The 12,614-nt window shown below is 38.6% G+C and overlaps 1 protein-coding gene across 2 annotated transcripts in view; it reads left to right on the plus strand.

Moving 5' to 3' along the window:
• acsl5 (acyl-CoA synthetase long chain family member 5) overlaps nucleotides 1–12,614 on the plus strand; it is a 50,554-nt gene that overhangs the window by 13,106 nt on the left and 24,834 nt on the right. For both annotated transcript variants that reach the window (XM_055646846.1, XM_055646847.1), the window contains exons 2-9: nucleotides 795–954; nucleotides 2,035–2,149; nucleotides 2,243–2,307; nucleotides 3,468–3,569; nucleotides 5,206–5,305; nucleotides 9,762–9,940; nucleotides 10,558–10,590; nucleotides 12,144–12,195. In XM_055646846.1, the coding sequence (XP_055502821.1) occupies nucleotides 826–954; nucleotides 2,035–2,149; nucleotides 2,243–2,307; nucleotides 3,468–3,569; nucleotides 5,206–5,305; nucleotides 9,762–9,940; nucleotides 10,558–10,590; nucleotides 12,144–12,195 (775 nt within the window). In that variant the 5' untranslated portion in view covers nucleotides 795–825. The remainder of the gene's footprint in view (nucleotides 1–794; nucleotides 955–2,034; nucleotides 2,150–2,242; nucleotides 2,308–3,467; nucleotides 3,570–5,205; nucleotides 5,306–9,761; nucleotides 9,941–10,557; nucleotides 10,591–12,143; nucleotides 12,196–12,614) is intronic.

The following is a 12,614-nucleotide window of genomic DNA, read 5'->3' on the forward strand; positions in this document are numbered from 1 at the left end:
AAGACCCTGTACAACTGCAGTAGAACCTCCCTGCTCCTATATTCAAATCGATTGATTGAAGGAAGTAAGCTATCTTTCAGAGATGAACTTCAGTGGAACCTCGTGAATTAATTTGTCATGAAATCACAATCACCATTTATTAAATATATTAAAATATACAATTGCAGAATTTGAAGCGGGGGTGTATTCAAAAATACTAGAAAGGGTTTCAGTTGCTCAATAGCATTTCATAGTTTGTTGGTGGTGGCAGTTTGTTGAAAACTTAATCAGTCAAGAGAGTCAAGAGTAAATCAAGAATTAAGAGCGTTTATTTGTCCTATGTAGCGACATCAGACAATGAAATTCAGGTAGCAGTTAACAGGCCTATACATATACATGGATAAATATAATCAAAAATTCAATAAATTAACAACCACAATACTAGTACAATTTTTTTTTAAATACAAATTATTTATACAGCTTTATTCAATCTTGTATGCTCTATGTAGTCAATTGTAGTCAATGCCTACTATGTTCTGTGTGCTGAAGCAAAGCACGAATTGTATTGTCCTATCAGGGACACATGACAATAAACTCTCTTGACACTTGACTTGACTTGACTATGAAAATCATGAAGACCCAATAAACTAATTTGTGCCATTATAAGCTTAGGTTTTCAATTCTTAATCTCTGGATGTAAATAAAATTAGATATCATATAAATATATTTGATAAAATTGCAATCAAGATTGGTCAAGAATTTGAGATGATGAATATTGCAAAATGATTGTGACCATTTTTATATAATTATTACAGACACAATTATTACAGCACCAGAACTTAAAGAATGAGCATCTTCCTGGCTGCCTCTGTGCCAGTTCTGGTCTTGATTGCTACTATCATTTACTGGTTGAGAGACAAACCAAAACCCATCAAAACATTATGTGATCTTTCCAAGCAATCTGTAGAAATCAAGGTGAGTTGAACAAAATGTAGATAATAAAGATGATACGAGTATATAAAAATGTATTTAAGGATATGCTTTAATTTGTCACATATGTATGAAATGTGTGTTTGATGTAGATTTTCATTTTATGAAGAAGCAATAAACTAATCACACTGGCTTGCCACAAACCATCTTTTGACAATTTCCCTCATATTCTCTTTCTAGATGCATTAAATGTTGCTGGTCAATGGTTTCTCAACCAAGCATAAACAAGATTTATCGAGGATAGTTGTAGTTTATAAATTCATGTTGTAGGAACAGAATTGGGCCATTTGACTCATCAAGTCTACTACACCATTCAATCATAGCTATCTATCTTTCCCCCTCAACTCCATTCTCTTGCCTTCTCCCCTTAACCCCCGACACTTGTACGAATCAAGAAAAACATCAATCTCCACCTTAAAAATATCAATTAACTTGGCCTCTACAGGCGTCTGTGGAAATCGAGGCTGTAATGATCCAGGCCTTTCACTATTTGGTAAGTTTAATCAGGGCAGAGGGAATGAGATCATGTCTCTTGACCAGCAATATTGAATCCATTCTGGGTAAGTTAAGGCTGTGAATCAAATATTTTGTCTCCACTAGACGGATGGGTTAAAATTAATTTTGGGCTGGTTCAATGTACTGTTAGTTATTCTGAAATCATAGGCTGCTTGAAATATATAACTCATCAATGAAATTGTCATTAGTCTCTTGTTTATACGGATTATAAATCTGTATAGATTTTACAGATTAATACGACAAAAATGCACTGGGGTAGAACAGTCGGAGGATTCTTTGCATCAGAATATACTGTCAGTTGATCTGGGAGTTGCTCCATATTAATGTACTTTATATTAGTCCCAACCTGAAACATCGTCTGTCCAGACCCTCCACTGACTCAGTCTGACGCCTTTGCTTCCCCCCGAACTTCATTTTTTGCTCACGATTCCACCATTTCCAGTTTCTCGTGTTTCTCTGAACTTTATGTCAATCTGGGTTTCAGCATCATCTGCTTCATGAAGACGTTTTGTGAAAGAAAGCTTATTTTGTTTTTTTTTTCATTTGCAGAATGATGGAGGTGCCAGGAGAAGTGCATTGTTGAAAGACGACAAAGTGATATCTCATTTTTATGATGATGTCAAAACACTCTATGAAGCTTTCCAAAGAGGTTTACGTGTATCAGGTATTAAAATACTCCACAACCACTGCACTGGGATCTGTCATCATTTTTTTCTATTTCACTATTTAACAGAATTACATATTTCTCTCCTGCCAGGTAATGGGCCTTGTCTGGGTTACCGCAAACCTAACCAGCCTTATCAGTGGCTCTCTTACAAACAGGTAAGAGGTGTTGAATTAATGAGAAAATCCAGGAAATAGTACAGAGATCCAAATTGTGGATGAGCTTGGGGAATAGAAAGGTACAGTTTGTTAGGATGGGGTCTTGACTCAGAGAAGTGGAAAATGATAAATAGTTGCGGAGGGTTTGTATGTGGTGAAACTGTCATTATGAGCTGTCAGTCTCAGCTCCACACCCCAGTCTATTTAAATACACATCAACTTCTCAGGAAACTGATTCACACTGTGAATTACACCTGAATTGCAAAGTTGTGCTAATGAACTTTGGACCATAGCTTCCCTTTGCTTGAATTGCACTTGACTGAATTGTTAGGTGAGATGTATGAAAGTTACAAAAGATAAGAAAGTGTATTTATCTCTGAAAAATCATGAACTAACAGGAAGGCATAGTATTTATCTTATTAAGTTCAATAGTGTCAACATACAAAATTAGAAAAGGTTGTCTATTCATAAGTTTATGTCAGAGGAGCAGAATTAGACCCATCGAGTCTACTCTGCCAAACAATCATAGCTGATCTATCTTTCCCTTTCAACCCCATTCTCCTGCCTTCTCCCCATAACCTTTGACACACTTACTAATCAAGAATCTGTCAATCTTTGCTATAAAAATATCAATTAGCTTGGCCTTCACTGTTTCAATGTTCCTCTTCATCCTTCTAAACTCCAACGAATACAGGCCGTTGTGGTTCAATAATGAACAGCTGAAAAAGTGTGTTTTGATAGTGATCCAAACCTAGCCCACTGTTTCATGGCACCTGGATGTTTTTTATATTTTGATTAATGTTTTACAGTTGATATTTTTCATCTGAAATAAGAAACTAAATATTCCTAATATAATGTATCCAAGGTGCAGTTGCAATCTTCCTTTGAATGTGAATACTGGCGGCAGTTGACACCGTTCTCATTGAAAACAAATTGCAACATTACAACAAGGACATTTTCAACAAACGTCATGGTGCTTAAAGGTGTAGACCGAAGGAGCCAATAAAAATTCAACATTGGGCCATACATAACTAACTATTGACTTAAAACATAACTTAGCTGGGGTCAGTAGGTTGTGTGATGCTAAATGGATGGAATGGGTTAAAAATGCACAAGTGTTCTGTTTAAATCTATACTTAACTGTTCTCATTTACCCATAGGTGATCGATAGAGCTGAACATCTTGGATCAGGCCTTTTACATCGTGGATGCAAACCATCCCCAGACCAATACATTGGGATATTCGCTCAGAATAGACCTGAGGTAAAGGATATTGAACCTTGGACTTTAGACTTTGGAGATAGATTGCAGAACCAGGTCCTTCATCCCACCGAGTCCATGAGTCGCTACACACTAGGGACAATTTATAATTTTACCAAAGCTAATTAACCTACAAACCTGCACTTCTTTGGATTGTGGGAGGAAACCGGGGCACCTGGGAAATCCCACACGGTCACAGGGAGAACGTACAAACTCCTTATAGACGGCACCTGTAGCCAGGATTGAACCCAGGCCTCTGCCGCTATAAGGCAGCAACTCTACCACTGTGCCACTGTGCTAACCACTATTACACTATTAATCGCTGTGTTTCACAAACCTGTAATAAAGGGCATTACTTTTTAAGTTATGGATTTCATTTTGGCAAGTTGTGATATTTTGCCTGATTGCCTGAAATGAACTTTGTCATTTGACAACTGGGTAAATTTGTAATGTTACAAGTTTAAAAGCATCATTTAATCTTTATAATTTCTATCTCTGCTCTTTAAGCTGTCTCACAGACATGGCAGCCATGGTAACTTCAGCCATCAAAATGAGCAGGAAAAGTACTTTGTTTGAATTACTTCAATATTTCCCTATAACAACCCATAACAATGACAACACAGTGTTAGAGTTGCTGCCTCACAGCACTGGAGGCTTGGGTTCAATTCTGATCTCGGGTGCTGTGTGTGTGTGTGTGTGTGGAGTTTGCACATTCTCCCTGTGACCACTTGGGTTTCCTCCGGATGCTCTGCTTTCTTCCCACATCCCAAAGACAGGCTTTAAGGTTAATTGCCCTCTGTAAATTGCTCCTAAAGTTTCTGAAGTGGATGAGAAAGTGGGATAACATAGAACTCGTATGAACGAGTGATCGATGGTCGGCATAGGCTCATAGTTTAAATGCTGGATCTCTGAACTAAACTAAACCTGTCAAATTTAAGCCAAGAGTGGCAAAGTCCCATTTCTAGCTGTTAATGATTAACTGAAAACTGAAACAGATGTGCCAACATGAATAGTTAGTAGATAAGACAAATACCTTTAAAACAATATGGTAATGCAACATTTTCAAATCTATTGCTATTAATACTTATTCACCATACAGCCAACAATGCCAAATAAAGGCAACTTGGTCAGCATGGACGAATTGGGCTAAAGGGCCTGTTTCTATTCTGTATGGTTGTATAACTATGACTCTAACAGCCTTGACTCTGTGGCCAGGATTTTCTTGGCCTGTTGAACCCAGAGATCAAAATATTATTTTAAGAATATTAGAAAAGATAAAAATCACTTGAACCATTCAAATTTATCTCCAATTCTCAGAATATTGTATTTTCAGTTACACGTGTATTACAATTGCTTAAATATACAGCATCTATTTACTGAACATTTGGCAACACATACTTTCCTGCAGTAAACATTTTGACTGAATAATTGAACTTTGGCATATATTTAAGAGCAACACATTTATATTGCTGTAATATTGTTTTCAAGGCCCAGCCTATATTTAGACAACTTTGTCTTGAAACTTATATCCATTGCAGTTTCTTGATATTTCTACTGTAGAAAATAATTTTATAAATTGAGATTATCAAACTTCAGGACTTGTTTTAGGGCTCTAATCTTTCTTTTCCTTTCTCATCAGTGGATAATTTCTGAGTTGGCTTGCTATACCTACTCCATGTCAGTGATACCACTGTATGATACCCTGGGGGCTGATGCCATGGTATACATCATTAATAGAGGTTGGTATGTTAAAAACAGATATTAAATTGTTTTTGTATTCAGACAGTGATATCTAAAGATTATTGCGTCAAGGAATACCTGCGAGCTTTTACATAGAAAGAGATTTTGTCCCTGAGGGTTAGTTATGTTATACTAACTCTTTGCAACTCACTATTTTATTGCAGTGAGCTGCTCCCGACTTTGCACCCATCAGCAGCAGTATGTACAGTAATGATTAATGTAACATTATCTGGGCAACAATAATGGCTAGTCATTTTGTACTTTTTCTCCCCCAAACTCTTTTCTCATCCAAAGGGATGGTGGCACAGTGACACAGAATTGCTTACAGTACCCGGGATCCATGTTCGATCCTGACCAATGGTGCTGTCTGCACGGAGTTTGTACGTTCTCCCTGTGACTGCATGGGTTTTCTCCAAGTCCTCCAGTTTCCTCCCACATGCCAAAGACGTGCAGGTTACTAGGTTAATTGGCTTTTGTAAATGGCCCCCAGTATGGAGGATAGTGCTTGTGTAAGGAAATGCTGGTAGGACCAGACTCGGTGGGCTGAAGGCCCTGTTTCCATGCTGTATCTCTAAACTAAACCAGATTTGGCAAAAGGAGGGTGTGTTTTAATACAGAAGCAATGTTTAAGGCATAATAAAATGCTGCCTCAATTCCCAACAGAGAAATTGCTAAATCCTATTAAAGTTGCTATGTTCATTAAATCAGCATGTTTGTACTAAATGTAGTGGATTATACTTTGGCAGACTTAAAAAAGGTCGATTGTAATTTAATGGCATTGGAATGATAATGTAATGATAGAGGAGCAAAAATGTAACATCTGGCAGATGCTGGAAATCTAATAGAAAAAAGAAACCAAACATACACAACATGTCAGGTAGCAATTTTACAGAAAGAAGAAAAATGAGTGAAAGTTATGATTTGGTTACTTTCAAAGGAACAGAGAAAAGTTGAAACTAAAACATGTTTTAAGTTGCAGAGAAGGAGTGGGACTGAGAGAGAAGAGAGGAAATGCCCATGATTGGGTGAAATCCAAGAGACTGAATGACACAAGTGGTGCTGATGCCTGCTGACAGAGGACGGTGAAGAGTTTTAGTTTAGTTTAGTTTAGTTTAGAGATACAGGCCCTTTCACTCACCGAGTCCGCACCAACCAGCGATCCCCGCACATTAACACACACTAAGGACAATTTACATTTACATCAAGCCAATTAACTTACAATTACCTGGACATCTTTGGAGTGTGAGAGGAAACCGAAGATCTTGGAGAAAACCCACGCGGTCATGGGGAGAACGTACAAACTCCGTACAGACGGCACCCATAGTCGGGATCAAACCCGGGTCTCCGGCTCTGCAAGCGCTGGAAGGCAGCAACTCTACTGTTGCGCCACCGTGTCGCGGTTAATTGTAAATTATCTCTCTGGAGGAAATGTCATAAGAAAGTGGAGAATTAGAAAAAAAGGAAAACAACACGGGAATTGTGAGGTCAATCTGAGGAAATTAAACACATGGTTGACGCTGGAAAAGAAATACTAACAGAAGGTGATAAATGCTGAGCAGCGACTAGTGGAGAGAAAAAACCTAAATTAATTTAATGGCTTCAAGACCTTTCATCAGAATCAAGCATTTCTGGTCTAGATTGAAGGATAGATTAATGGCTCCAATGTGCCAGGTTAGAATATGAAGCGCTGTTCTTCAAGCTTATTTGGGGTTTTTTTTTGAAAGAGACTTCAAATGGAGAAATCAGGATGGAGAATTAAAGTGATGGACAATTGGAAGCTTGGCTTACCCTTGCAGAATGAAAGAAGGTGTTCTACAAAGTAGGTAGTAAGTCGGCACTTCTCCAATATGGAGGAGACCACATCATGAGAAGAACACGTGGCACATCAGAAAGTGAACCACTGCTTCTCCTGCAAGGAATGTGTGTGTCTGGATGGTGGGAAATGATGGGGTTGCTGTGTTGAACTTGCACTTATTTAGAGTTATTCCATTGCCGAGAGATGAAAAGTATTTTATTCAATCTTTTGATTGTAAAGACAACAGCAAAGTACAAGTTACCACACCTTTCAAGCCTTGAGTTGATCAGTCTTAGCCAGACTTATGACTTTGCTGTCTCTAATCCCAGATTCAGGGTCTCTCTTGTACAAATTGGTCCTTGGGTCTCTCTGCGATCCTACATTCTCTAGGGTTTGGTCAGAAGTTAACTCCTGTCTCCCACCCCTATCTCCTTCCTATGCCTTCTGTTCTGCTCCAGTGAACCAGCACTTTTGTAATAATCTAGTACAGGTCCAACACATTTCAGCCATCTCGGTCTTGTTGCATCTGGACTATTAGCTACCATAGTATCATGTGGCCCATTTCCCATGTTACCAATGGTATGCCTTCTTAGATACTGGTACTGAGCCAATTAGGTAGAGAGGAGCATTCATTGCTCGTAACTGTTTATATTGTCTTCATTCTCCACATGGGTCTAATAACCAGGTCTCATCATTCAGAGATTCTCTGCCTGAATCTAGGCCATTAGTTATCTCTTATTACCATGGAAATTGCCAGAGCCTCTGTCTGCCATTGAGGTCCTGTTGGAGATGACTTAGCGTGGACCTTTGGTTTCTTGTCCAACTAGAGTCAGGTCTCATTGCTTTTGAGATATTGAAGTCAATTTCCCAATTTTGGCTGCTACTTGGTGAAGCTGACAGAACTTCACACTAATGTATCTCATGCTGGACGTTCATCCTGTAATCCAGTCCTGGAAATTCACTTCTTCAATGAAGGCTCTGTTAACATCTCTGCATATATTTTCTTAACATCCTCAAGCAACTTTACAGACTATTAGGTATCATGGTATGTGGCAATCTCCAAATGTCTGTCAAGGCTATACTTAATTTCCACTCTTCCACTAAATGACAGCTGTTTTTACCCTCTGGAGACCACAAGGTAAATGGACAGGCGCTGTGCATCTTTCACAACTTAGTGCCAGGGGAAGAGGAGTGGTTGGTGGTGATAGAAGAGTGAATCAAAGTGTTATGAAAAGAATGGTCCCTTCAGAGTGCTGAATCATAGGGGAACAGGAAGATATGTCTGGTTGCGGTTTCACATTGACTATGGCAAGGATTTTAGAGAATGATTTATGGATCATGAAGGCAGGTGAGGTGGAAGGTATGTACAAGAAGAATCTTATTCTTGTTCTAGCTGGGAGCAGAGGAGGTGAGAATGGAAGTGGAGGGAATGGAAGAGATGTGGTTGAGAGCCTAGTCAAATACAGGAGAAGGGGAGATCACATTTACAGAGAGAGCAAGACATCCCAGAGCACCATTAGGTAGGGTGTTTTTTTTCTCTGTGAAGCAGATTTGTTTGAGGGGTGACCTGAAAATTGAGGAATACAAAATTATAAGGGTGGATAAATAGTGGAGGGTGCATTAATAGGTCATAAATCAAGAGAAAGAGCTCCTGTTGGTGGTGGTGTTTATGACCTGAGAGCTCAAGTTTAAGTAAGATGTTGTGGGGATTTCAAAAATAATTTATTTCATCTAGAGGGTGTTGGAAATCTGGGAGTCATGGCCGGAGGGCTGTTGGAGGCATGAACTCTTACACCATTTAAATAGTATTTAAAAGGGTCCTGATCTGAAATGTCACTTGTCTATGTTCCTCAGAGATGCTGTCTGACGTGGTGAGTTACTCCAACACTGTGTCACTTTTTGCAAACCAACATCTGAGGTTCCTTGTGTCCAGTATATCCACGATCACTGTGAACAAAACAAAGCGCTGGAGAAACTGTGGAGGGAATGGACAGGTGACATTTTGGGATGGGACCCTTCTTCAGACCTCACAGAGGGGCAGTAGTGAGAGAAAGTTACACTGAACTCCCATCGGTGAAGGGAGGAGAATCTCTTGAAAATAGGCAAAATAAGCAAAATGGAGACAGGAATACAGATGCTGGAATCTTTAGCAGAACACACGGTGCTTGAATAACTCTTCAGGTCAGGCAGCATCAGTGGAGGATATTGGTATGAATGTCGGGGCTGAAGGATCAGTTTCTTCATTGTATAACTCTATTACATGGGAGGCAGCCAAGTGATGAGAACTACATACATATTAATGGTCATTGAGGAATGTCACAGAGTGTCATGGAGAGAAGAATCCGTCAAAATGCTGGAAGAAGGAGGGTTGTTTTTTGAGACCATGTGTTAGTGATGACAAGGGATTATCTGTTAAATCTGATGGGCTAGCAAACAAAGGCAAGAAGATTCTTCTCAGTGTTCTTTTGAATTTGAAGATTAATGACTAAAGGTTACTTAAATAATTATTCATTTCTATTTAAAACTTGAGTGAGTGACTTATCTGCATTAAACAGTGATTATTCAATACTTTGGTTTGATATGATCATGGGGAAATGATTCATGTGGAATATCTTGTGATGCGTTAAAAATTTGCTAAACTTAATATTCACATTTTATAGCTGAACTTGCAATTGTGATCTGTGACAATATCAACAAAGTGAAGGTTTTGTTGGGAAATTGTGAAGTGAAGCTGACACCGTCCTTATCCACTATTATCCTGATGGATCCATTTGATGATGCCTTAAAAGAACAAGGGACAAAGTGTCATGTTGAAGTCCTCACACTGAAAGAAGTTGAGGTAAGATTTGTGAAATGTTTTGCTTTCGATCTAGTTTTTGAGGTACAGCGTGGAAACAGGCCCTTCGGCCCACCGAGTCTCCATCGACCAGCGTTCCCCGCACATTAACACAATCCTACACACACTAGGGACAATTTACACTTATACCAAGCCAATTAACCTACAAACCTGTACGTCTTTGGGAGAAAATCAAAGATCTCGGAGGAAACCCATGCGGTCACGGAGAGAACGTACAAACTCCGGACAAACAGCACCTATAGTTGGGATCGAACCCCGGTCTCCAGCGATGCTAGAGCTGTAAGGCAGCAACTCTACTGCTAAGCCACTGTATCACCCCAAAATATGGAAGATGATGTACCAGATAAAGCATGCAGGTGGGAAAAGATTCTGCACATAAATAGACATTCTGTCTGAATCGTAACTGCTGGACCTCTCAACTATGTCCAGGTGCACTGAGTTAATTTAGCGAATTTAATTAATTTGACAACTAAGCACATTTCTTAGCTCAATTTATTTGCCGCTGACTATTTTCTGACATGTCATTAACTGTAATGCTCTGGCTCTTGAATAGAACTGGATTAATAAACCTAATTTTACTAATGTGTTTTTCTTTTTAGGATCTTGGAAGGGAAAATCTTCAAAAGCCTATTGTAAGTATCTTAGCTAAATTTACTGTGTAATCGTGCAGTTGCTCATGAATCCCTAATCCTTTTTATCTGGGTTTCTCTCGAGATTCTCCTCCATGTATACTGCCTATTTGATGCTTAAAGTTGTAACAAGAGCTAAATTGAGTTACTCTTCTAGTCCCGGATAAAGAAACTCAATTAGCCTAGACAATGCGGAAATTCCAAAGTAACAATTGTCCTAACTAATCAATGCCATTCAGCCGTGTGAGCATACTAATGTTTCAATATCCTTTATTTTGTTTCTATCTTTCAACTGTCTCCATAACTTATACAGTGGTATTGGTTTTATAGGGCCTGTTTTCTTGCTGTGTCAAAAAGCAGTTGCATTTAATTTTAGTTTCACCATTCCCATACCCTCAACCACCAGAAGAAGCAAGACTGCTTTGATGGGTATTAGCCACACATAATTTTAAATATCACTACCAAATCATCCTTTAATATGCATTGTTCCTATAATATTGCCTCATGAATAATAATTTATAAGTGAACCTATTGTTTCCTTTCAATTGTCTCTATATTCTCGAAAATAGGGTCAATAATTGTACTATTGCCTTCGAAACAATGGGGTTCAAGTCTTTTTCCAGAGAAAGGACAAAATCTTTGCCAAAACTCCAATATAGTGGTTCCTACTTGATTGCTGGGAGTGCCGTCTTTCTGATGAGATATTAAGCAGGGACTCCATCTGCATTGTCACACACACATGGATGTACTCTTGGTTTTATTTTGAACTTTAGCAGAGTAACTCCTGCACAGTATTTATTCCTTGACCGACTTAAATAAAAAAATATTTGGTTGTTTTTTTGTGGGACAGTATTGTGCAGAAATGCCTGTTATGTTACTACATTGGCTGAATTTTAAGCATTCCAGTAGCTATAATACTTTGGAGCATTATGACTAACTAAAGGCTTCACAATTAATGCAGGCCTGTCTGTGTGACTTTCGGATAACGGTAACTTTGCATGTATTTAAACTTTCCTTTCAATTCTACTTATTACTACATGTTTTTGTATCTTCCCTCACTAAATAATAAAATTGTTTCTTATATGTGTGTCTGCTTCTTCAACATTTGCATTTCTCTTTAATTTCATATTCCCTGGTCTGATTTCTGTTGGCCATTCTTCACATAAGACTTCATTGGAATTTTATTTGGATATAAAAAAGCTCAGTTTTGAATCAACTTTCTTTCAGAATCAAACTACTTTAACCCAGGAGGGGTTCGCCTCCAGCACCACACACTCCACCATGTTTAAATGACCATCAAGATTATGGCAGGGATTTGATGCCAAAATATGGACATCTTTGTAACCTTTTCACTTTTATTTTTACTTCCAAGTTATTAATTACAAATGTTACAATTCAGAGTTCTTATTTTATGGGGAACTTTGTTGCATTTTCATTTCAATTGGTCATATAAATTAATACATTGCAATAATTAATTTTAAGGCCAATTTCATACACAGAGCAAACTGTTTATTTAATATTTCTTCTCAAATAAGACGTTATTCACTGTTTTCCAGCCACCAAAGCCTGATGACTTGAGCATTGTATGCTTTACAAGTGGGACAACAGGTATTTCAGTTCTCATGTTTGAGAGATTTCTCCTAATATGACTTAAAGTGTTTATTTTGTAATTATGTATATGATAGGCCAATCACAGAAGCCTTGGTCAAGGAATAGAAAAAAAAAACCTTAGATCCCAAGGAGCTTGATTTGAATCTGGCCAAGTTTCATGCAAGACACCATCCAAATGATTTGAGGAAATTGATATAGTTCCACACCGTCAAGTGCCTCCCCCAGGAGATCACGAGGTTCTTGGGGTGGAGAGGGGTGATAGCGGTATAAAGGGGAGGGTAGTGTCTTGTGTTCTGTGTCTTGTGTCTATTGTTTGTGGGTAAGTGTGTCTGTTTAGTGTTCAGCCATGAGCGAATGGCGGTGCGGGCTCGATGGACCTGGTGGTCTGCTCTCGCACCTACTTTCTATGTTTCTAT

The sequence above is a fragment of the Leucoraja erinacea genome, chromosome 15, assembly GCF_028641065.1.
Source record: "Leucoraja erinacea ecotype New England chromosome 15, Leri_hhj_1, whole genome shotgun sequence".
In the NCBI taxonomy this organism is placed as follows: Eukaryota; Metazoa; Chordata; class Chondrichthyes; order Rajiformes; family Rajidae; genus Leucoraja; species Leucoraja erinaceus.